The sequence below is a fragment of the Bipolaris maydis genome (assembly GCF_028858645.1).
Source record: "Bipolaris maydis strain C4 unplaced genomic scaffold PSV08scaffold_2, whole genome shotgun sequence".
Classification (NCBI taxonomy): Eukaryota; Fungi; Ascomycota; class Dothideomycetes; order Pleosporales; family Pleosporaceae; genus Bipolaris; species Bipolaris maydis.
This window is the reverse complement of record NW_027093858.1, coordinates 470,823-494,508: the sequence shown is the minus strand read 5'-3', so window position 1 is coordinate 494,508 and position 23,686 is coordinate 470,823. Positions and strand designations below refer to the sequence as shown.

Here is a 23,686-nt window from a genome sequence, read left to right as displayed (position 1 = left end):
CCAATAGATCTCCCAGTCCCGAACCTCCTCGCACCGATTACCTTCGTTTTCTCTTCAATAAACAATGGGTAACCATGCACTTATCTATGGCGCGTCAGGGATTTCGGGGTGGGCCATTGTAAATGCCATCCTCAATGGATATCCGTCCAAAGATGCCTTCTCCAAAGTTACAGCAATGGTGAATCGACCGTTGACACGGGACATGGCGCTCTGGCCCGAAGACCCTCGATTGCAAATCGTATCTGGAGTGGATCTTGTCAAGGGGACTCAAGAGGAGTTAGAGGCGCAGATTAAAGAAAAGGTCAAGGATGTTGAGACAGTGACTCAGGTGTATTTTTACTGTAAGTCAAGCGGGTTCTAAAGAAGCGAATGGATCTGACCAAAAGTAGCGTACAAGCAAATAGACGACCCTGATTCGGAATGCAAGGTAAATGAAGCGATGTTGGAGCGCGCAGTGATGGCCATTGATCACCTGTCGCCTAAACTCTCGTACGTGGTTCTTCCGACAGGCACCAAGATTTACGGCTGTCAAATGCTGAATAAGTTCCCGTTCACAAACGACCTACCGCTGAAAGAGACACTTCCGCCTATTCCTGAGCCATATCTCTCTCAGCTCTTTTACTACAACCAGATCGACTGCCTGAAGCGCATTTCGAAAGGAAAGAAGTGGAGTTGGTGTGAAGTTCGGCCAGATAACATCATCGGATTCGTACCAAACAATAATGCTTACTGCCTTGCGCAAACAATTGCACTCTACCTCTCGCTCTACCGATTCGTCGAAGGCGAGGGCGCAAAGTGTCCGTTTCCCGGGAGTGAGAAGTCGTGGGTGAATAGATACAACGAGACTCCACAGGACATGGTAGCGCACTTCTCGATACACGCATCACTGCATCCGGAGCAGACTGCGTCGCAGAGCTTCAATGTGGGCGGGCAAGAAGACAGCTGGAGTGGAAAATGGCCGATTATTTGTGATTATTTTGGGCTAGATGGCACGAGGCCTGAAGAGGGCTCACCACAGCCTGGCGCGTATATTGATGCGCACAAGCAGCAGTGGCAAGAGTTAGAGAAGAAGCATAGTCTTAAGACAGGAAGCGTTGATAGCGATATTACGCATCCGGGATTCCAGGTATGCACTTAGGTCTTGGAATTGGTTGCAGGCACAGCTAAAAGAAGATAGTACTTTATCATGACTATGTTCGATTTCGATCGCCAGATGAGCATGGAGGCTTCGCACAAGGTTGGTTATACAGAGGAGATACGGACAAAAGAGGCTTGGACAATTGCTTTCGATCGCATGAGAAAGGCAAAGGTAATACCATGATCTTCAGTCGAACAAGACGACTGCTTAGGCGTGGAGCTTCTTGGTAGACGGCGGCTGTCTCCACCCGTGTGTACCTTGATTGGCGTGGCTAGTGGGGAGACCCTGGTTAGTAGTACGCCCATGTCAGGGACAAACATCTCTTGCGCCACTTTGACGCGCATTCCAACCCTTTCGGATCATCTTGCATTACACAATGTACCCAATGAAAGGTGGACTGTGTTTATGAATTCACGAGACCGAATGATAGTTCTGGCCTAATTACACTCAGGCTTAAGAATAGCAATGTAGCCCCTTGTTTCCGGCTGAGACTATCACGTGCCTATTGGTGAACTCGGGGGAGCGACAACACGCGGCCTCAGCCACGTTACCCCGGAATTGTTCTCAACAGCGACAGACGAGTGCTTGCGATTGTACATCACCATGATTTCGATTCTGGGTGGCCCGCGGCATAGGACCACGCTCAAGGGCGTAGCGGTAGTTGGCGCATTGTGCTTATGTAGGCTCCCGTTTCTTCTCTTGTCTGTGACAAACTGGCTCCATTCCCATTGTCGCATACGAGGTCCAAGATAACTTGTGTGTATGGGAGAGGAGCAAAGGTCTTAGTTCTGTACTAATCATTCATGTCATTTGTCCTCCGTTCAGTCTCTTACCTGAAATCGTTGCTAACCCACCCCCTTAGTGATCACGCTCATCATCGGCTCACGCCATGAACGTCCTCACGCAGACCTTCGCATTCCCCTCCGCATACTTCCTCTAGGCGACTCGATAACATGGGGCTGGCACCCGGACAGCCAACAGAACGGCACAGATGGGTATCGTGCCCAGCTTTTGCGCAACCTCATCCTCGGGTGGTATCAGTCGGTCGACTTTGTCGGTACACAGCATTCAGGCTTCATGCTTGACAATGACAACGAGGGACATGTCAATGCCACAATAGGCGAGATCATGGGCGCTATGACGGCTGCGCTGCAGATGCGACCAAATGTCGTGCTGGTGCATGTGGGCACGACTGATCTGGATCGCTCTGATAGCGCATTGTGGAAGGATGCGCCGCAGCAGTTGGGAAGGCTCCTAGATGCTGTTTTGGAGGCGTGTCCAGATGCGGTGGTACTTGTTGCGGAAATCATCCAGGCGCTGAACCAGCAGACGAGCGATAATGTCAGGGCTTTCAATGAGGCGGTGCCGGAAGTCGTGGAAAAAAGAGCGAAGAAAGGCTTCAAGGTTAGAGTCGTGGACCAGAGTGTCGTGAGTGTTTATGAGCTAGTTGATGGCCTGCATCCGTGAGTTGTATGAATTGAAGGCACACTATTGCGATGCTGATGATTACAGGTCCCACGCTGGGTATACGCATATGGGCATGATTTGGTCTGAAGCCATCAAACATGCGAGCCAAGATGCGCTGATAACGCCGCCTGTGTTCAATCAGACACCGTAGTGTTCGAATCATGCAGCCTTGCCCAAGGTTCATGAGCTAACGGATATCTCGGTACGCCAGCGAGTGCCCCGGAATGTTTACAAGCCGTTATCCTACATACAAGCCGACCATGTCACGAGTCTCACATTGAGCAATCTCATGATGCCATTGCGACTCAGAGTGCGTTGGTTGGAAAAAGTACACGACTCGCATTACGTCTCTGGCCTACTCATGTTAGTGGGTCACTCCACGCGGGGTGGCTATCGCCGTGCGGGGTCCGTCCTCTTTCACCATACATGGCGCTAAAGCATTTCCAGTCTTGTCTCTTGCCATTTCTAACTTTCCATGCGATTATTCATCAACCCGCAATATACACATGAGCGCGTACTAAAACGCTCCTTCATGCTGTGCGACATCAATTTCACGCTTCCGAGAGGGTTGCATCGACTGCGGATAGTAATCGCGATGCGTTAGGCAGGTCTCCATGTTTGGCGCCCTACAAACGGGCAGGTATCCCAACTCGGAAATGCTTTGGCGAGGAAATGCCTTCGCCAATGTGACGGGGAAACGGCAGTCCTGCAAATCCTTGTACTTGGAACGTCGTGTTCCGAGGACCACTTGACATTTGTATATTTGCCCAGATCAGCCATTTCGCCAATGTGTGTTCACATTCTGCATTTCGTCGTTGAAACAGCATCTTCTCTGTTTTGCGGCTACTTACTCGAAAGACTACAATGGGCATCATAGACGAAGAACGTCTCCGGTTGGTTGCGGTTTGGGCGCCCGTTGCTGTATGTCAATTTCGCCGGCTCATTGACAAATCTCGGGTCTGATAGATTCCAGTTCCTCGCATACGTCATCTTGAATGCAATTTACAATGTCACATTACATCCTCTGGCCAAGTATCCTGGGCCATTACTCTGGCGCATCTCTCCGATCCCGTCCATCATACACCTGCTACGCGGCCGCATTGCCTTTGAGTACAAGCGTCTCCATGACAAATATGGGCCTGTCGTTCGTGTCATGCCAAACGAGCTGTCTTTTAATACAGCAAAATCGTGGGATGATATATATGGCCACCGTGTCGGTCTTCCTAGTATGGAAAAGGATGCTATTCATGTCGGCGCTATAGAAGCCATTCCTGGAGCCACAAATTTGACCATGGCACCAGCTTCTCAACATGCTCGACAGAGGAGAGCATTGTCCCATGCCTTTTCCAAGCAAGCACTGATGGAGCAAGAACCTATCCTCAGGGGTTATGTAAACATGTTTGTCAAGCGGTTGAGGGAGATGGCCGAGCGAGGCGAACCAGCGAATATGGTGTCATGGTTCAATTTCTGCACATTTGATATCATTGGTGATTTGAGTTTTGGCGAGCCATTTGGATGTCTTCGAGAAGGTATGTTTTCCGAGTGACGCATATGAAAACTCGGGGATTTATTGTCAAGGCAGTACTAAGAGTGTTCCAGGCGAAGGGTCCGAGTCTGCAAACTGGGTTGTTCTCATTTACGAGGCGATCAAATCGGGAGCCATTGAGCAGGCTACTCGCCGCTTTGCCAAACCCGGGTCCATGATGCAGAATTTCCTTGTGTGGTGTATTCCCAGTGTGATCCGCGAGCGCCGCATCCGTCACTTGCGCAATTCTACGGAAAAAACAGTCAAGAGGCTCAGCACAAAAAGCGACCACCGCGATTTCATCTGGTACATTCTGAAGCAGCGGGAAAAGAAAAACGAAGTTAGCGACGGCGAAGTCATCATGAACGCGGCTCTCTTCATCGTCGCAGGTAGTGAGACAACAGCCACGGAGCTCTGCGGATTAACAAATTACCTTCTGCGCAACCCGGAGATATTTCAAAAGCTCAAGGATGAGATCAGAAGCGCATGCAAGACCGAAGCTGATCTCAACATGGACGTTTTGGGCAAGTTGCCGTACATGAACGCCTGTATAGAAGAAGGTCTCCGCATCTTTCCCCCCGTCCCAGTGGGCCTCTTGCGCAATGTGCCCAAAGGCGGCGCTCTCATCGACGGACATTTTGTCCCAGAATACACATCCGTCTGCGTTTCTTCATGGAGCGCCTCACATTCGGCAGCCAACTTTGTTGAACCCGACACCTTCATTCCCGAGCGATTCCTTGACACACCAGACTCCAAGGTCCGATTCAGTAGTGACAATAAGAAGGCTGCACAACCCTTCTCGCTAGGGCCCAGAGGATGCATTGGGAGGAATCTGACGTATGTAGAGCTGAGGCTGATTCTCGGGGCCTTTTTGTGGAATTTCGATGTCGAGTTTGCAGAGAATGCGGGGGGGTTGTGGGATCCAAAGGGCGAGTTTGAGGGGCTCAAGGCGTACAATACGTGGGAGAAGAGTCCGTTAATGGTCAAGTTGACGGACATTAGAAAGACGAGATCTTAAACACTGGATCATATTTGAATCATCCAAAGAGTTATAATGTCAGCAGTTTGACCAGTCAACTTCACAGCAGTGACCATACCAACTGATTATGATGTCATAGGGCGTGCAGCACGTGTTTTCGCGACACCGCGACGCGGGGCAGTTCAAGTCCCCGAGTCTTGTACGTCAGCGCTCCCAGTCTTGCATTGCCAGGAAACCACAGAAATCGCCAATGCATAAAAGACCTCTATCACTCCTGACCACCCGCTCAGCATTCACCCCCCTTCTCCGTCCACCCCCCTTCCACCACATCCCCCACACCCGCACCTTTCACTTCCCACAACCCCTCCATGCCGCCTACAACATGCCGCAATCCCCGCGCATCGTAAAAATCGAAGACCTCCCCGCCGATTCCGCAAAATGGATTTCCTTCCAGAAAATCTCCTGGCAGGACCAAACAGGCAAAGACCGCGTCTGGGAAGCCGCAGCCCGCAAGACACGCGGCAAGTCTGGCGTCGACGCCGTCGCCATCGTAACCATTATCCGGCACCCCTCTCGCCCACCCTCTACAATCATCATACTGCAGTACAGGCCGCCCGTGAATGCCGTGTGCGTCGAGCTACCCGCGGGACTGGTCGATGAGAAGGAATCCCCCAGTGAAGCCAGTGTGCGCGAACTGCACGAGGAGACGGGGTATAAGGGCAAGCTGAAGTTTATTAGTCCGACGATTGTGTCTGATCCGGGGTTGAGCACGGCGAATATGCAGTTGGCGGTTGTGGAGGTGGAGTTGGCGGAGGGGGATGCGGAGCCGGAGCAGGCCCTGGATGATGGCGAGTTTATTGAGCGGGTTGTTGTGCCGGTGGATGAGTTGTATGAGCGGTTGATTGAGTATGATAGGGAGGGAATGACGGTGGATGCGAGGCTGTGGCATTGGGCTGCTGGATGGCATGCAGCCAAGTCTATGATGTGAGGGTGGAAAGTATGTACGGGGGTTGTTCACGTGGAATTTACTTAATTTGGCATGATGGTATGAATGAGATGGATAGATTAGAATATACCACTAGAAAACCCATTTGCCTCATTACTGAAACAAAAACTCATATCCCACCGCCAACTTTGACTAGAATCTTCACCTGGTTATCCTTGTCATTGATCAGACTCTTGAAGCCTTTTTCCTCCACCTCTGTTAGGGCAATCTTCTGCGTAATCATGGCCTTTGGATTCATGTCGCCCCGACTAAGTGCATCAATCACCTCTTGGAAGTCACCCACTTCGTACGTTGCAATGCCCATGTAGCTTCGCTCCTTGAAGTTGAAGTCGTTGGTCTGGATCGTGCATGGCTTCTCCCAAATGGCGATGTTGACAATGCAGCCGCGAGCTCTTGTGGCATGAACGGCCTGATTGAGTGCTGCTTGGACGCCTGCACAGTCATAAACTACGTGTACGCCTTTGCCTCCTGTGAGTTCGCGACAGCGGGTTGCGAGGTCTTCGTTCATGGGGTTAATGATGTAGTGTGCGCCAAAGTTCCTTGCAAACTCCTGTCTCTTCTTGCTGATTTCTGAGACAATAATCTTGTCGCACCCATTTGCCTTGAGGGCGAGAATAGTTGCGATGCCAATGGGGCCGCCTCCTAAAACGAGCACGCTATCGCCTTTCTTGTAGGGACTAACTTTGACAGCGTGCCAGCCAACAGCTAGAGGCTCGACCAGGGCGCCAATCTCGAGCGGGACGTTGTCGGGAAGGTGGTACAGGGTCGACGTTGGGACGACGATGTGATCTGCTAATCCACCACCCCATCCAGATAGACCGATGAAGCCATTGGACCAACAGCAGTTATGCAATCCCTCTTCACATGCGACACAGGTGTCGTCGTAGATGATGGGTTGGATAACAACCCTATCGCCAGGCTTGTAGTCTGTTACGCCCTCACCAACCTCTTCTATTATTCCGCTAAACTCGTGGCCAAAGGTAAGTGGGACTGTTTCGCCAGTGATTGGGTGAGGTGTGGTGGGACAGAGGTTTGGACCACCTAGGTGCTCAGCTTGGGACCACATTTTCGTCATTCGACCTACTTACCTAAATACTCATGGAGGTATAAAGACGCGTCAGTCTCTCTGCCCTGAAATTTAATTGCTTATACATACCACTGCCACAGATTCCGACCCATGCTGGTTTTATCTTGACTTGACCTGGCTTGACTTCTGGGATTGGGATCTTCTCAAATCTCAGGTCCTTTTGGCCGTGGAACCGCAGCGCGTTCATGGTCCTCTCGCCCGAGGGTGCGGAATGAGCTGAGTCTGAAGCTGACATGTTTTCAGGTGCTATTACAAGTATTAATATGCGACTTCGTACTTCGAAATCTAGATGAGACGATTAAAAAGAAGAGTTGGAGTGGAAGATATATGGCGACGACAGCACAACGTGGCCTTCGAGACTGAGAGCTAACCAAGTCATGATCAAAGTCTCGCGCCTGATTGCTCAACTCTCGGCATTTCTGGCTTTCCGCTCTGTTGGAATACTGGAACGGCGGATTGCTGTGTCTATCTCCATCACGGCATACCGCATTCGGCAAGCCCTGTGTCCATCACCCCGCATTCTCAGTGCGGGGTATCAAACACCGAAGAAGATAGAGCAGGTTTGGGGACTGGATTGGTTTCCCGAGACTCATCAGACCAGGAGAATTGGACGATACCACTTCTGGTCACGGAAGCTCTTGGGGGTCTGGGCCCAGGGGAGAAACAGAATTTGGTTGTTGATAACGGCCTACTGCTTGAAAGGTACAAGCTCCTCTGTTCACATCCCACACAGAAAATCGACGGCAGTGCCCGAGATGGAGCCGTGAGAGACAATTGAGAAGATTTCGGTCACATCTAGCAAGCTGGTCTGAGCGACGAAGCGAACAGCAATCATGGATGCAGTGTTGATGGTGGTTGCGAGGAGAAGATGAAGACGACGTCGGCAACTGTCGGCGGTCGGAATAGGTGGTGATCGGGCACTGGACCGATCGGAACGACGTCGGAAACATTTTTTCCCCGTTCACCCTTCGCTGTCTCCACAAGCCTCATACGGCCTTTTGACAGTGGCAGTCTAGACAGCCAAGTCGCGCTCGAAGCTTGAGAGGCGACATGACAAGTTCTGCCGCACCTCGGCATAGCCGAAACGAGCCAATACGTAGCGTGGGCTACTTGGACGCGGGATGTAGCAAGCTTTGACATCGAGTCGTCAACGGCGGATGCGAAAACACGATGCAACGGTAAAAAGCGCGATCGTTGACGCGTGGGTGACGGTCAAGAAAAGGTACCATGCACAATACACTAGACAACCCTCTCATGGCTGCATGACGGTCCAATCACACGGCCCCACAAGTCTCCATGGCGGGGGCCTTCTAGAACTCATCCACTGTTATGATATCACTGGCCAGTGACGATGGGTCTCGTCGACAGCTGGCCGTAGATTTCCCGGTGCTTCAACCAACCCCCGGGGCTTCAAATACCTCTTACTTCCCCTCGACACCTACCCCTCCATTGCACAACCCCCTTCGCCTCTTTCCTCCTCACACACCGTGTATCCAACTTCAAGATGCCTTATCCAGAGACCACCGACGCTTTCGCCGTCACTGACATCAAGAACTGGAGCAACTTTACCCGCAAGGAGGTCAGTCTCCGGCCCGAATTTCCCACCAATCGTCTTATTGACCTTCTGGCAGTTGCCCCTCAAGAAGTTCGAGGAGCACGACGTCGACATCGCCATTGATGCCTGCGGTGTGTGCGCTTCAGATGTCCACACCATTAGCGGTGGATGGGGAGAGTCAATTCCCCTTCCTCTCTGCGTAGGACACGAGGTCATTGGTAAGGTCATCAAGGTCGGATCCAAGGTCACCAAGGTCAAGGTTGGCGACCGTGCCGGTATTGGCGCTCAGATTGGCGCCGACTTGACCTGCGATCAATGCAAGAACGATCAGGAGAACTACTGCCCTAATTCTGTTGACACATACGGTGCTAAGCACACCGATGGCACTGTTGCACAGGGTGGTTACGCCAGCCACATCAGAGGCCACGAGTACTTTGTCTTCAAGATCCCAGACAACATCGAGACTTCCCTGGCGGCGCCTATGCTGTGTGCTGGTCTTACCACATATTCACCATTGAAGAGGCTAGGAGCCGGCCCTGGAAAGAAGGTCGGTATCATTGGACTGTAAGTCTCAACACCAAAGATATTGCCGTATCAGTCACTAACACCACCAAAGCGGAGGTCTCGGTCACTTTGGTGTCCTCTGGTCTGTCGCCATGGGCGCCGACACCTACGTCATCTCGCACACTCCCAACAAGAAGGACGACGCTCTGAAGATGGGAGCCAAGGACTTCATCGTCACCAAGGACAAGGGCTGGTCCGAGCCATGGAAGTTCCACTTCGACTTCGTCATCAACACCGCCGATGCCACCGACAAGTTCGACCTCGCAGAATACTTCTCCATCCTCAAGGTCAACGGCACCTTCCACATGGTCGGCTTCCCCGACAACCCGCTCCCACCCATCCCCGCCCAGATCTTTGCCCCCAACGGCTGCTACATGGGCGCGTCGCACATTGGCAATCGACCCGAGATGGAGGAGATGTTCGAGCTCGCTTCCAAGCAGAACATCAAGAGCTGGGTGCAGGAAATCCAGATTAGCGAGGAGGGCTGCAAGGAGGCCGTCGAGCGCGTCTACAAGAACGACAATGTCAGGTACAGGATAACACTGACGGGTTTTGACAAGGTCTTTGGCAAGAGGGCTTAGGGAGCTGCAGTAGACAGACACTAGTATATACCCGCAGGCTGTCAGTATGGCTATTAAAAAAATATAATCATATGTTCTAATCATGACGTCATGTTTACTACTACGCTGTGCTATGTCACTGGAACTACCATAGCTTTCTTTGTAAACACGAATTTAGCCAACATGGATTTTGTGCCGACATTATCCATTCAAACAACGTGATCACGAACGATAAGATGAAAACAAGTTCAAGAAAAAAGAAATAACAGGTCTAATTGGTATTCAAGACCAAAACTCCCAAAATCATGCCAAACCCGCTCAGTAATACACATGTGTTGCCTTCCGCTCTGCTCCTCATGCCTCGGACCTAAGCAACCTCCTCCACCATCTTCCCACTAAACGGCTTCTGCGCCGCTTTCGCCACATCACCCGCAAACATGCTGCCAACGGGCGCTTGCAGCCATTCTTCCGGGACGCCAAGCTGTGTGCCCTTTGCATTTTGGATGTAGCGGACAAAGAGGGGGTTTGCGCGCTCGGGTTCTGGTTCTTCGGGGCCGTCTTCTGGGGCGTCCTGGGCAGCTTTGCGGCCGCGTTTTGGGGGTTGTTTTTTGAGGAGGCGGTTGATGGTGTCGAGCTATATGAGAGAATTAGTGAACGTTTGTGTGAAAATGAATGTAGGGGGACAGTGGGAAAGGAGATGTACCTTTTCTTCCTCGTTCCTCTTCTCGCTCAGATTCTTTCTTCGTCTTGCCATTTCTGCCCTGCGCATAGCGTGTTCTTCTGCCGTAAGATGTTTCTTCTTCTGTGCTTCGTTGGAGAGGGCCAGGAGACCTCCGTCGGTGTCGTCGTTGACTAATGCGCGTTGCCGTTTGGTCATCTTGGTCACATCGGGCGTTTGGTCACGGCTGAGTTCCTCATCGCTGTCCATTTCTTCGTCCATGTCTGCGCCAGGCGTTATGCCCATGTCGTCATCATCCTCGCCTTCAGCGTCTTCGTCCTCGCCCTCGGCATCTTCGTCGTCGTCGAGATCCGAATCAGGGTCGCTAAGCTCCTCGTCGTCGTCATCGTCCATTGCCATTTCTTTGGCCTCGACCTTGTCTTGGGCCTTGGTGGCTGTGCCGGCGGATGGCTTGATGGGGGCGCTTCGATTGGTGTTCACAACGATACGTGGCGCTGGTGTGTCCTCCATATCATCGTCCTCATCTCCCTCTGCGTCCATATCCTCATCGTCGTCGTCGCCTTGGGCATCTTCGTTGTCATCCTCGTCCTCATCCACGTCCATGGCATCGGCCTCGTCTACATCCTCGTCCTCTTCCTCGTCCTCGTCCTCTTCGCTATCGACCTCCTGGACTACGCGACTGTTCCGTGACGCGCGCTTTCCCACGACTATGTTGTCGCGGCTGACACCCGCTTTGGGTGCGGCACCGCCAGTGGCTTGTCTGAGCTTGTTGGGCGATGATTTCACTGTGAGGTGTATTGACTGGCGCGTCTCCTCGGGCGAGGAGCGCTGTATGGTAGCAGCCGCAAGTGACTGATTTGCCGTGCCGCGTCGCGGGCGGGTCGAGGAAGCTGCAGGAGTGGCACTGTACGATGTTAGAGGAGCCGGAGCTGCGCGTGACCGTAGGCGAGGCATGGCTGTGGCAATATGTGCGAGCAAGGCCGTCGAGAGGAGGAGAAGAGGAGTGCAGGTTAATGAGAGGGATGGCGATGGTGTAAGATGACCTCCGCGTGCCCCCGTGGCTCAAGGCAGGGGTGCTTGCGTATGTGTGCAGGCGGGTGGCACAAAGATGGAGGTGAATGACAAAAAGACGGCCCTGTGTGGCCCTGACAGCTCTCTACGGCGGTTGTCGTCCCCACGCTGCCCTTGGCGATGGGTGCCAGCCAGCTATGCGTCGCGCACGCAGTCAGCCACATACCTGCTGTTTCCTCGACTGTCCCATCCATCTCCCTCGGACTCATGATACTCGGTGCTTATGCGTCGCATCCGCTTAGCCGCACGCTCAGCCATTACTGCGATCAAACAGGCGGTGGTATTATGTCTCGCGAGTGTTCCAATTGGCCGTTGCGACCACTTAACGCGTGAAGTTACTCTGCGCTGGCTCAACCTTCAGATGGAGAAGCGCCGGGATCTTCCCCAAGTCCCATGCCTGCTAGCCTCATCGGGCTAGACACTGGTCTCGCCCATGGTCACCAACGCACGCCGCATCACTTGCATCACTTCCCTTGCACACAATGAACATGACTCTTGCATTCGTTACTTGTCTATCCACATCTCTAAACAAGCGCTGCCTTCACAGTCTCCTCAAGGCTCTCCTTTGGCACTCCAAGCTTGTCGTTCCAAAGACCCAAAGACGAGAAATCGCCCAGCTGCTCGTCCTTTGAAAATGCCAAGCCCTGAAGCAGATCTGCAATGGCCGAAAATTCTCCCTTCTGGAGCTTCTCACGGGCTTGTGCAATATGGTCCTTAGTACTGATCTTCTCCAGTGTCCACTTTGTACCAGTCACCTTCTCCGCCACTGCCAGGATTTCCTTTTGTGATGTCTGGAAGCCGCTGATGTACACGTACTGGTTCTTTGTCAGATCCGCATGCTCGAGAGCCTTGACTGTTGCAACACCAATTTGGTGAAGGTTCGTTGTGGAGAATGTAGCTTCGCCCTCATCGAAAAAGTTAACTGTCTTGGAGTGGCTTTGGAAGCCCAAGAACCCAACCTTAAGTCCCCAGTCAAAGAAAGCTCCAGGGATTATACCCGTCCAGCTGATTTCCGCCTCCCTGCTCTTGAGATAGTTAACCGTAGCAAACTTGGCCTCAAACACGGGCACAATTTCACGAGCCCGCTTGCTAGCCGTGTTGCTTCCGAACTCTGAGGGTAGGAAACGTTTCACGCCTGCCGCAATAGCAGCATCAATGAGCTTGTGCTGATCACCAAGCGCCATGCCACCGACAAGAGATACGACGGCATCCTGTCCTTTGAAAGCTGTTTGGAGACTCTCTAGCGAATCGTAGTCTGCGTGGATCACTTTGACATCGGGAGGGAATGTGGAATTTGAGTTTTGACGTGAGAGCACAGTTGTGTTGAAAGAAGACTCTTTCAAAAAGGCATTCAGAACTGAGGGTCCTAGGTTTCCGCCCGCCTGATGCAGTTAGTGTCCGCTAACCAAGTATATACGAGATACCTACCCCGATGATGATGACGTTTTTGATTGACATGGTTAGTAGGCAAGAAATAGAAGAAAGATTTAAGTGTCGAGGCGCTTTAGATATTGGTGTGCAATTGTTGTGTTGGATGAGAAGTGAGATTGGTTGCAGAATAAGTACTCCCAAGTCTTCCTATCTTATATCTGGGCACGTCTCGAGGAAGACGTGATCAAGCACTGTTACGGTGCATGCACATGTAAATTGCCCCACATGCACTAAACCCGCACTGTCTCGGACATGCTCGGACATGCGCTTCTTCCCGCGCGCATTAATAATCCAACATACTTACACCTAGCAGCGGAGCAAGGTCCTACTACTACGATTCCTAGTCCTGCAGCGCTCCAAAAGAGTAACCAATGGTGCGCCGCCTTAACGAAAGTATCTATTTGTACACCGTAGCCGCTTTGTCTCGAGCCTCTGATGGAGGAATGCGTACCCAGCCTTTCAGGTGACAGTGGCCGAGAGTCTCACCGTGTACTAACGGATACTTTGGAACTGCCGCCCGATGAGTGAGATGGCTTAGAAATGATGGCTTAGCTGAGCGTGGAGCCTGCTTAACAATTGTGCGGAACTGAAACCAGGGAAACTAGGAAAACCCAGGATACATTTTCTACCGAGGTGTTCAGTCCCGTGCGTCGACAAGAAGTCGTAGGAGTAGATAGCGACCGGAATAATGTAGCCGAGTAAACTGGTCAAGGTTCCTCGAGACATGTAGTAGGGTTACACGCAGTCATATTGCCAACTACCGAATGATCCTTCATTAGCCACAATGGCGCAATGGCTGATCGGAAACAACCAGAGCAAACATTCACTACCAACTCAACAGAAGAGCAAATGTTACCATATACCATTGAAGAGACGTCAGATGTCATACAGGAGGCGAAAAGGCATGATGAATCGAGATCGATGCACTGTCCTGATACACCATACCTTGGAGAAGTGTTTTATTCGGCTATATGGAATAGAGAATACTCAATCAACTGGTAGGTGGCCTGCTTGACAAGAACTTGGATATTCTAGGGCTTCTACGCCTACGTCTGCATCTACATTGAACTTACACAATGTCGCCCAACTCACACATCGCGCTGTTCATACCCAATGCTACAGTTCACAATGTCGACTACTTGGCGTATAAAAAAAGCGGATAACATTCTAGGATTACAATCCAAATACATCCAACCTCAACAACTGAACCGAAAGTTACAACATACGCAGAAATGGAGAGCTGCTTTGGCGACCCCTTCTTCTTCCATCGTGGCACCCTCTACGCAGAGGATATGGACCGCCGATCCGAGCGACAACGGATGCCAGGACCTAGAATTCCACTTCGAAGCCTCAGCCCGTCCCCTTCTTTTACCAATTGCACTTGCGCGCAAGAGGGAAACTGTCGTCCATACAATACAGAATCGCGTGTCCCGTCTTCTCCTTCCAGTCGTCATGGTTTCGCGCAAGAAAAGGAAATCCGCCATCCATATACTACAGAGTCATGTGCCTCGACTTCGTCTCCCTGGAATTCTGAGTATTACCCCAACCAGCCTCGTACACGAACACATCGGACATATCAGACAGAGGACAGAGCACCTAGCAATGAGTACGGGTACGAGTCTGTGGAGTTCATACAGATGTCATGGGGGGCATCGTATGCATATTCTTACGAGTACTCTACTAATCCACCTACACCACCTCATTCACCGCGCACAGGAACAAACACTTCCAGAGGCAGATCACAACAAGCGCATCGCGCCACTGAAGAACGTCGACCACGTAGTGTTTCCCCCAAGCCGCGACAACAGCGTAAAGGTTCTGGTTCTCACCAGTATCCTCGCTCACCGCCGTCTGAATCCTACTGGTCGCATCATGAGCCTCATTCTCCGCTTGAGGGTTTTAAGCCTCGCACAGATCTGTACAACGTACTCAAAATCTCCCGCAACGCTACAACCAATGACATCAATAAGGCATATCGTGCCCTGAGCCTGAAGTGGCACCCTGATCGCTGCAAGAGCGAGGATCGCGCAAAGGCCACGAAGAAGATGGTCGAGATCAACCAGGCAAAGGAGATCTTGTGCGACAAGGGGAAGAGAGAGTACTATGATCACTTCGGTCTGATATCTAGTGACTTGTAGACTACTCTGACAGAAGTAGAGAGTTCGACAACCAAGTGACGTGTGCACCACTCTGATAGCAGAGAAACCATGACTTGTACACCACTCTAATAGCAGAGAAGCAAGATACTGTACAAATACATATCATACAAAATCATTTTCTTATAGAAAAGAAAAAAAACATAAAATGAAATCATTTCTTCAAGCCATAGGCACGGGTCTCAAATGCCCATCCTTGTCATACTTTGCCTTGAAAAACGTGTAACTCAGCGTCACAGTCTCAATCCCCTTCATATTCGGATCGGTAACGAACTCCGGGTCGATGTAAAAGAAAACAGGCATATCCACCGTCTCCCCCGCATTCAACCGCTGCTCTTCGAAGCAAAAACATTGGATCTTGCTGAAATACGGGGCAACCTGGCCGGGCGTAACAGAGTACGTCGCCACGCCGATGATGTCCTCGGGCGACTTGTTCGTCGCCGTGTAGAAAGCCAGTGCCGTTTCGCCGGGGAGGACGCGGACTTCGCGTTGCTGCGGCACAAATTTCCAAGGGAGCACGTCGGAGACGGAGCCGTTGAAGGTTATGCGGATGCGGGGGTGGTTGGTTACTGGTTTGAGGCGCTCGGCGGGGTCGATGCTGGAATCGCCGCCGTGCGCGGCGGACTTGATGGGTTGGCCGCCCCAGCCAGTTTGTTGACAGATCTTGAGGATTAAAGTCAGTGGGGGTGGGATTGGCAAGATGGGGGGTGGGTGGGTAGTAATACCATTTTGTACATGGGTACAGAGCCGTATGATAGAGCTACGAAACCGACTATTACACTAAATACATAATTCCTGTTCACATTGAGTATTTATTCCACCGGATTGAGTCCAATTCTCTCTCACATGACAGTTCTGTTTTTCATTTTGTATTGCGCGTGCATTTGGTCCATTCGCGGTACGGTGCCATGTTGCGCAGCTCTTGTAGTGTTTAAGCATTTTTGCACAGCGGAGACGGGATTGTGGGCGCGTAGTATCCTGGCGAGCGGACGGGAGCATGCTGAACATGTCCATAGGCCTATTTGCCGCGAGGGCAGCTGTCGTAATGTTGACGTGAAGGACATTGTTGTGTGAGCGGAGATGCAGTGAATTGCTCGTCGAAACCTCGGTGGAGTGGTGGAACTTCTCCGCGGGATTTAACCGCTTTGGGAATGTCTGCAAGGGCAAAAGTTCTGGGCTGGTTGCGCGCGTAGTCTCTAACACTCCAACACGACCTTTCTTCAATCCACCGCTCGTTTTGTTCTTTGCGCATCTACACTCTGGCAATTCTTCACCAAAACTCAACGACTTGCACACAATGGCGACGGTACTCTGCGGCGTCTGCGAGACAGAGCCAAAGAAATACAAATGCCCAACTTGCGCGCTTCCATAGTACGGCACATTCAGCTTCTCCCCAGGATAGAGGAACTAACATGGACAGCTGCTCATTGACATGCTTCAAGACACACAAAGTCACACACCCAGAAGACGCCGCCTCATCGACATCAAAACCCGCCGAGCCAACCATCCCACAACCACCACCGCCCGCTCCTATACCGCGCTACCTCAAAAGCCGCACCGACTTCTCTACTCTAGCCACCAGCCCCAAATATCAGGCCCTTCTAAAGGAAAACCCTATATTACTCTCTACCCTCCAACGTGTCTACGCCAAAACCATACAGCCGGATCCGGAAGATGAGAGACGACGACGCATGCTCGAGAGGAACATGTCTCGAGGACGAGGGTCAAGAGGTAGAGGAAGAGGGAGGGGAAGAGGGAGGGGAAGAGGAGGCAGGCATTGGGAAGACAGAGAAGAGAGGTGGACACCTAAGAAGGGGGACAAAGATGCCATGGCTGTGCTAAAGGCGATTCGGGATGGGGAGGACAACCCAGAGGAAAAAGAGGCGATGGCACAATTTGTGGAGTTTGTCGAAGAGCTTTTCGGAAAGAAAGATACGACGAGTGGTGTTGAAGGATGAGCCGCGACCTGAGCCACGGAAACATCGAGATGGTTTACATTGATCCACCTTGATTTGTCGAATCGAGCTTGCTCCTACCAGATGAATGAGAAAATCGCCATGATAGTGGCTATCCGAAGAACGGAGATTCTCAGCTGTTGAGCAATTCCGTTTGTGCCAATGGAGCCAGATATGGGTATCAACGTATGGGAGGTTGAACACCATCAAAACCCCATTAAACCGGGCCTTCCTGCCCGCGTTCTGGGCCATGATCATATGGATACGAAGGGCATCCAGAGGCAAAGAATGCTAGCCAATAAAGATGTCATGAGCCAACATGAAGTAAATTTTTCGATATGTACCATCCACAGAAACATTTTCTAACCATGGTAGCATGTCTACGACCCTGTATCTGGTACCATCAGTACTCAGTCTAGCAACAAATCCGAATTAGCCTCAATCCAGCTATCCAGACAAATTCATAAGTGAACGCTCTAGTCAATTTCTAATTAACTAACTCAGTTGCGTCATAGTTTGAATATATTTATAGAATACCTTTTCTAGACCTAAGGCTAGTGCTAGCTTTACAGATGGTCGTGCCAACACCCATGTCAATGCGGCGCGAGTTGTAGTAATAGAGTCAGTGACTATAGTTCATATCGTGCGATGGCTCTTTGTCTTTCAAAGCTGTATTAAGTATTTATTACAACAACTGAGCTCTTGCTGTGACATCCAGCTTGAGTGGAGGCAGGTAGTAGCTGGATTGTTTCATCGAAAATCCGACTCATTGATATCACTGGTTCGTTGAATTGACTGAATGGCTATTTCTCCCATGTCTTTTTGGAAGAATTCATCATCCCATTTATTCAGAAAGACTTCTCCCTAAATGAAAGAAGATCATTACGTGTTGTGACTGTGAGCATAATGGCAAACAAAATGCTCAATCTGGTACCGCGAGGACTGCAATTCATACATCAGAACAAGAAAATGTGTTCAAGTGTTTGTTAGCTATAGACCTCCCAAAATGACTGCCGGTTTCTGAGCGTTCGAGTGGCTGTTGTTTGCTGCTTCGTTGTCCATGAATGGCAGGGGACAGCAGTCTTACAGCATCACCAATCAACTTTGAGATGTATCGGAGGTTTTTTGGTACTGAGGCAAACATTTAGAGATGCTGAGACACTAAGGAAGTACCACAATGTGTAGGCGTAACAATTTGGGTTTCCACTTTTGAATCATTGTCTTTTTCTAATTTAAACTTGAGTTTGCTTTCAAAGATCTGTCTTACAGGCGTAAAGACAGCATGTAAAAGGTGTAATTGAAATTATATTCAGGAGACACTCTTACCTTGCATGAGATATTCCTGTCGGATGAAGGAGACTACGCTGTCGTACTCTGTGCTCATTCCCAAGAAAGCCACTCCTGTAAGAGTCAAATACCTTCAAGTCGCCTGTCTTTACAATCACATCGAAAGCTCCGTCTGCCTGGTTCCTTGCTCAGAAACCAATTCTCTCTCACCAATGATTCCGAATGGGGATTCTGTGTTCTTCCGAAAGCAGACTCACCTGGCTAGCCCCAGACCAACCCACTTCATCGATGGCACAAGTACAGTACGCTTCATGGAACAAAACCTCGTCGTGCCGGAGTCCAACAACAACCGTGAAGTCCGTAAATCCGCACCAATCGTACCCAAACAGCGCTACCTCAACCTAAACCCAGGTGCAGCCTCATACCAAATCAAGCGAAAGTCACCTTCTCATGCAACCCAGAAGCCAGCACGAACAATGAACAAAAGAGCTTCAAACCATGACAGTAGCATCTTGCTCCCACCCCTACATATACGCCATAGTCCCGACATACCCCACCGAACCATACGCTTTGAAGACTTCGTGCCAGAGCACAAACTCAAGACGTGGCGCGAGATGGATGACGAGGAGCGGCGGGGCGCACGCACAAATTCGTTAAGTATTTTGATTGCCAACATCGTCGATAAAGTCAGATATCAGGTGAGAAAGATGACACGGTATACGCGTCTATGAACAAGCATAGCTGGATTATTGGAGGTTGCATAGTTCCGTAGCATTATGGTGTCTTTGCATCAAGAAGCAGTGTAATTCATTCTGAAAAGATATGCATACGCGTTGAAAAATGAAACTACAATATTCAAAGCAAGACTGGAGAGGGAGCATATACGGAATAGTAGTGTTCTTGAAATGGTGATGGTAGGTAGCGAGCCGCAGCCCCACATCCCGCAAAAACCAATGACGACATGAGCCCTCCCCACCCACCTCTTGCGCCCAATGAGTCAAATTCCATTATACCTACGCAGCTAACTAGACCACTTGTCACGTTCTCTCTCAGCATAGCGCTACCTAACCGTCTGATCTTTTGTGTTTTGTTTCATCACATATCACAACAATATAAAAGGAGATCTTCTCATCAAACATAACAGCCCGGCTGGCACAATTGGTTAGCGCGTGAGACTTTTAATCTCAAGGCTCAGGGTTCGGTAAGCGTCAACCGTGTTTGTGAGTTCGAAACCCCAAACTAACAATTCGTAGAGTCCCTGGTCGGGCGATCCAAAACATCTTTTTTGCTTCTGCATCCATATTGTGTTGTTCTTTTTTGTGTCCTTGGAGCCAAGTTAGTGCATCGCCCTATTCCTCGTGTCCCTCTTTTTTTCTCACTTTATCTTTCAAGGCCTAATAGGAAATACTGTACGTACTAGTACTACAACTACCTCTCTAGCCCTACCATGCAACCAAACCACCACAGACCCATCTATGTTCATTCCCCGACTTATCCCCCAACTTACCCAACCTTTCTCTCCATGCATCCATCCAAACAACGGAAAATTAAAAACCCCAATTGTCTCATTTTCTTCTCTCTCTCAACATGTTATAGCCATACAATTTAGTCCCATCCATTTACCCTCTAACCCCCACCGCTGATATCAACAAAAAAAAAACACCAAAATCACCAGAGAAGAGGAAGAAAAAAAGGCCGCCCCGCCTCACAAGCAAAGAAAAAAAAGGGTTCGTGCAGCACGAAGAAAATAAACCAAAGGGGGAGAGGCGAGAGCGAAGGACAGCGTCACCCTGAAAAAAGTTCCCTGACCCTGTTCCCCCCCGTGTTAACAACGTTTGATACCACAAAACAAAAAGCCCTACCCAAAAGTTCTGGCTCAGATTTAAGCTTTTTTTCGGTATTTGTTTATATTTTTATTATCGCGAAAGGGGGGACTGAAAAGGGAAAAGGGAAAAGGGAAGGAAGGGACGACGGGGGAGGGGCGTGGGTGGGTGCTTTGTGTGTTTGTATATATTTTGTTTTTATTTCTCTGTTCTAAAGAAGACATGTGTGTGTGTGTATGTGCACGTCCACGTGCGTTTCTTGACTCCCCTTTTGTTTTGTTTTTTCATGTTTTTGCCGCAAGGACAGTGCGTAGTGTTCGAAGAAACGGAAAGGTGGTACTAAAAATGAGTGTGTGGAAGATAAAAAGAACAGTGAGGAAGAAAATATAAGGGTCTATAGGTTCGGTATGCCCTCTTTCCTTTTTAGGCTATTGTTGGGTGTAGATAAGGCTGGCTGGCCGACTGACTGACTGATTTGGTTGAGGGTAACGGAGTCTCGGACTTTCTGTACGCGTGAGTGCAAAACAAAGATATCAGTATTGTGTTATTTTTTTCTCTCTCTTTAACTTGTTTTCTTTACTTGGAGATAAGAATGGATGCATGTCGAGTATGTGCGTTCTATGTACATGTGAACCAAGGTTGTATATGCCCATTCATGTTGTTCGTGTTGAAAAAAAAAGAACTATGAATGCTGATGCGGGATAGAGCCTCTAGCCTTCAAGCAAATATATTGCTTTATTGTGGCGAGGCAACTTTTCCGGCAACAAGGGCAATCAATGCGGCCCCGACGCCGGAACCATCCTTTGCGATACCGATCCTGATCCTCTTCTCCCCCTTGACACCAATCTCGGGAACAGCACGAAGGGCCTCACGAATGTACTCCTCAAAGTTGGGGTAAAATTCGACCAGTGAGCCATCGACACCAATGTCGATTTCATCGCCTTGTTCACTGTCGACGTCGCCGCGTGGGGGTTCAACGCCTGCTTTTTGCTCAGTGGTGGCAGCAGCAGCAGCAGCCGCCGCCGCAGGCTGATTCAGACGGCCAGTGTTGATTACTACACCGGCAATGGCAACCGCAGCGAGACGAGCTGCACGGCGGCCAATCGCCGCGGCGATTTCGCGGACGGCCTCTGCGTCTTCGGCGCTGACAGCGGAAATATCATACTCCTTGTCAAGAGTTTGTCTCAGCATGCGTAGACCAGGGCTGTGGTCACCAGCGCATACACTGAGGAAGCTCGTGTCAATGCCCCACTGTTTCCATATCGGGCTGCCATCATGAATTTGCGTAGTGCTGTGCACATCGTTGGACGACGAGTTTTCGTCGGTGAAGAGCGGGACCTTGGGGTCCTTGATGAGCTTGAGCAGAGCAAGACGCAGAAGCTCACCCAGGAACATGCCTGATACGCGCTTCTCAAACATCTGGATACCGGGGTTCACCGAGTTCTTGTCAAGCTCAATATCGTACGGGTTGTTGGGCAGGGTGCGCAGCGAGTTATCAAACGAACCCCACTCTGTGTTGACAACCATCTCGCCTGTGGACTTGTCATATTCACCCACTTCTTTATCCTGGGTGAGCTTTGAGACCTTGGCTAGCTTCTCTACATACGCTCCGTTGGTACCTGTTCCGAAGATGGCTCCGAGCAAGGTTCCAGTCTTTCCGGGAGAAGTATATGAACGTGCCATGAGAGTTCCAACGGTGTCGTTGACCAAAGCAGCCACCCTGACGGGGAGGTGTAGCGCGTCAATCTCCGCCTGGAGCAGAGCACAGACGTCCTTGCCAATAGCATCTTCAATGTCGAAGCCCTTTGTCCAGCGCATCAACAGGCCCTTGTTGATGCCTATTTGCTGGACTGGGAAGGAAAAGGTGAAGCCCAGGTTGAAGATTTCCTCCTCTTCTGGCTGGCCTGCCTTTCCTTCCCTGCGCCGGAGAGTCCCGGCATAGTGATCCTCGTGGTGGGCTTTCAGGAAAGCTTCAATCTGCTTTGCAAGGAAGGAAAAGAGCTCCTTGGACGTCTTGGCAACCATGAGTTCGCGAGGAATGGCGACTTTGCTCTGGGTAATGGAGAAGGTGGTGTTACCATGGAGCTTGATGGAGCAGACGCGAAAGTTGGTGCCGCCCAAGTCAACAGCCATGTAAAGACCCTGTTTGGTTTAGAGATGGGTTCGTCCACGTGCGCATTGGGAGCGTACCTTTTCCGTGCCATTGGGAACGGCAGTGACGTAGGAGGGGATCTGGCTCATTTCGGTGCCCTTCTTCTCGAGGCCCTCGTCTGCGCGCGTGTCAGCGGGTAGATAGAGCAACACAAGGTGGGCGCATGCATACCCATCTCCCTTATGAATTCCTTGACGGCCTTGTTGACGGCATCGTCACTAAAGTCGAACTCGGCGGCGACCTGCTTGGCCTGGTCGGCGAGAGCCATGCTGCGCTTGTGGTTTCTGTTGAAGGTGCCGACGAACTCGACGTGTTGTTCTGGTTTGGGGCAGACGGGGGGTTCTTGTACGACGAAGGGGTTTCGGAGGGTTATGGGAGGAGCTTGCTCTCTGTCAAGGATGCGGACGATGGCGTGTGGAAGGTGGGGTGCGAAGAAACCGGTAGCAAGCGCTAGCAGGAGAACAAGGACAGTGGCTACCGTGTGGGTCACAAGAGGCTGCCTGGAAGTGTTTTCTGACCGGGCGAAGTGCTGGGGATGCCTTGGGCTCTGCAACGGGCGCGTGGCTTTACTTGGGCTGGACAGCGAGCCGTTCCAGCTGCTGCTGCGGCGGTGGGCGTTGGTGGTACCAATGCTGCTCATGCTTATAGTAGTAGCTGCCCCGCCTTTACCAGCTATGACGAACGACGAGGGGCAGGCGGACTGGGGGGGGGGGGGGCTTGGGCGCAGGCGTTCAATCGACTTGCGTCAACACCATAGGCCTGCATGCCAACGCGGTGAGATACGAGACAGGATGCCTTCAGTTTCGTGCCATTGGCCGGAAGACGGGACGTCGGTACCAGAGCATCCGTGCCTTTGCGTCGCGACATGGCACGCTACGCTAACCTCTGCCCCCCCCGGAACATGCAGCCGATGGCATCGCATCGTGAAGCCTGCCAATGTCCCTCGGCGCTACTGCCAAGCACCGGACCCTGCTATAGCACTCGACTAGAATGTCACGAAACATTTGTACTTGTTGGCTTGCCAGCACATTCACATTGCTACTTGTGCACCAGCTATCACATGTCAGACAAGGAAACGCTTCGTTTGCTTTTGTGTGTGGGTGTGTGTGCGAGTGTGTGCTGAGCTACCAGGACGCTCCTCCCCCACCAAGAGATAAGAAACAAAGAAAGACAAGAAAGAAAAACATGCCATACTCGCCCAAAGGCAGTCCTTATACACCCAGCAGCTTGCAACAGCTCAAGTCCCTCCAG

General features: G+C 50.9%; 9 protein-coding genes and 1 non-coding gene across 10 annotated transcripts; 6 read left to right on the top strand and 4 right to left on the bottom strand.

The window, feature by feature from the left end:
• Nucleotides 1–43: 43 nt before the first annotated feature.
• PSV08DRAFT_407037 (carbohydrate esterase) lies at nt 44–6,097 on the top strand (the record flags this gene model as incomplete). Its single annotated transcript, XM_066093762.1, has 9 exons — nt 44–341; nt 390–1,126; nt 1,178–1,309; nt 1,787–1,817; nt 2,001–2,601; nt 2,651–2,735; nt 3,579–4,134; nt 4,205–5,101; nt 5,526–6,097. Exons 1-9 carry the CDS (start codon nt 65–67, stop codon nt 6,095–6,097), a joined length of 3,888 nt encoding a protein of 1,295 aa, XP_065949714.1. The 5' UTR covers nt 44–64.
• A 61-nt stretch (nt 6,098–6,158) lies between these two features.
• On the bottom strand, nt 6,159–7,633 carry PSV08DRAFT_262999 (chaperonin 10-like protein). The gene is made up of 3 exons (XM_014229503.2): nt 7,272–7,633; nt 7,204–7,221; nt 6,159–7,156 (listed from the first exon to the last, which is right to left on the bottom strand). The coding sequence occupies exons 1-3, from the start codon at nt 7,435–7,437 to the stop codon at nt 6,225–6,227; spliced, it is 1,116 nt and encodes a 371-aa protein (XP_014084978.1). The 5' UTR covers nt 7,438–7,633; the 3' UTR covers nt 6,159–6,224.
• Nucleotides 7,634–8,635: 1,002 nt separating this feature from the next.
• PSV08DRAFT_358658 (chaperonin 10-like protein) lies at nt 8,636–9,984 on the top strand. The gene is made up of 3 exons (XM_014229504.2): nt 8,636–8,781; nt 8,834–9,321; nt 9,374–9,984. The coding sequence occupies exons 1-3, from the start codon at nt 8,707–8,709 to the stop codon at nt 9,900–9,902; spliced, it is 1,092 nt and encodes a 363-aa protein (XP_014084979.1). The 5' UTR covers nt 8,636–8,706; the 3' UTR covers nt 9,903–9,984.
• A 228-nt stretch (nt 9,985–10,212) lies between these two features.
• PSV08DRAFT_407034 (nad-binding protein) lies at nt 10,213–13,233 on the bottom strand. The gene is made up of 5 exons (XM_066093761.1): nt 13,060–13,233; nt 12,162–13,013; nt 12,100–12,125; nt 10,585–11,464; nt 10,213–10,515 (listed from the first exon to the last, which is right to left on the bottom strand). Exons 1-5 carry the CDS (start codon nt 13,087–13,089, stop codon nt 10,249–10,251), a joined length of 2,055 nt encoding a protein of 684 aa, XP_065949713.1. The 5' UTR covers nt 13,090–13,233; the 3' UTR covers nt 10,213–10,248.
• A 1,061-nt stretch (nt 13,234–14,294) lies between these two features.
• Nucleotides 14,295–15,230, top strand: PSV08DRAFT_383630 (uncharacterized protein; the record flags this gene model as incomplete). The annotated part of the gene is made up of 1 exon (XM_066093425.1): nt 14,295–15,230. The coding sequence occupies one exon, from the start codon at nt 14,295–14,297 to the stop codon at nt 15,198–15,200; it is 906 nt and encodes a 301-aa protein (XP_065949712.1). The 3' UTR covers nt 15,201–15,230.
• PSV08DRAFT_194379 (cytochrome c oxidase assembly protein CtaG/Cox11-domain-containing protein) lies at nt 15,145–16,305 on the bottom strand. Its single transcript, XM_014229508.2, has 3 exons — nt 16,065–16,305; nt 15,944–16,013; nt 15,145–15,881 (listed from the first exon to the last, which is right to left on the bottom strand). Exons 1-3 carry the CDS (start codon nt 16,280–16,282, stop codon nt 15,381–15,383), a joined length of 789 nt encoding a protein of 262 aa, XP_014084983.1. The 5' UTR covers nt 16,283–16,305; the 3' UTR covers nt 15,145–15,380.
• A 325-nt stretch (nt 16,306–16,630) lies between these two features.
• PSV08DRAFT_398589 (uncharacterized protein) lies at nt 16,631–17,176 on the top strand (the record flags this gene model as incomplete). Its single annotated transcript, XM_014229509.2, has 1 exon — nt 16,631–17,176. The coding sequence occupies one exon, from the start codon at nt 16,631–16,633 to the stop codon at nt 17,174–17,176; it is 546 nt and encodes a 181-aa protein (XP_014084984.2).
• Nucleotides 17,177–18,522: 1,346 nt separating this feature from the next.
• Nucleotides 18,523–19,191, top strand: PSV08DRAFT_347012 (uncharacterized protein; the record flags this gene model as incomplete). The annotated part of the gene is made up of 1 exon (XM_014229511.1): nt 18,523–19,191. The coding sequence occupies one exon, from the start codon at nt 18,523–18,525 to the stop codon at nt 19,189–19,191; it is 669 nt and encodes a 222-aa protein (XP_014084986.1).
• A 412-nt stretch (nt 19,192–19,603) lies between these two features.
• On the top strand, nt 19,604–19,685 carry PSV08DRAFT_t8. Its single transcript has one exon. It is a non-coding gene; the product is annotated as a tRNA-Lys (tRNA).
• Nucleotides 19,686–20,837: 1,152 nt separating this feature from the next.
• PSV08DRAFT_383626 (uncharacterized protein) lies at nt 20,838–23,075 on the bottom strand (the record flags this gene model as incomplete). Its single annotated transcript, XM_014229512.2, has 3 exons — nt 20,838–22,425; nt 22,474–22,553; nt 22,607–23,075. The coding sequence occupies 3 exons, from the start codon at nt 23,073–23,075 to the stop codon at nt 21,019–21,021; spliced, it is 1,956 nt and encodes a 651-aa protein (XP_014084987.1). The 3' UTR covers nt 20,838–21,018.
• Between the last annotated feature and the right edge of the window lie 611 nt (nt 23,076–23,686).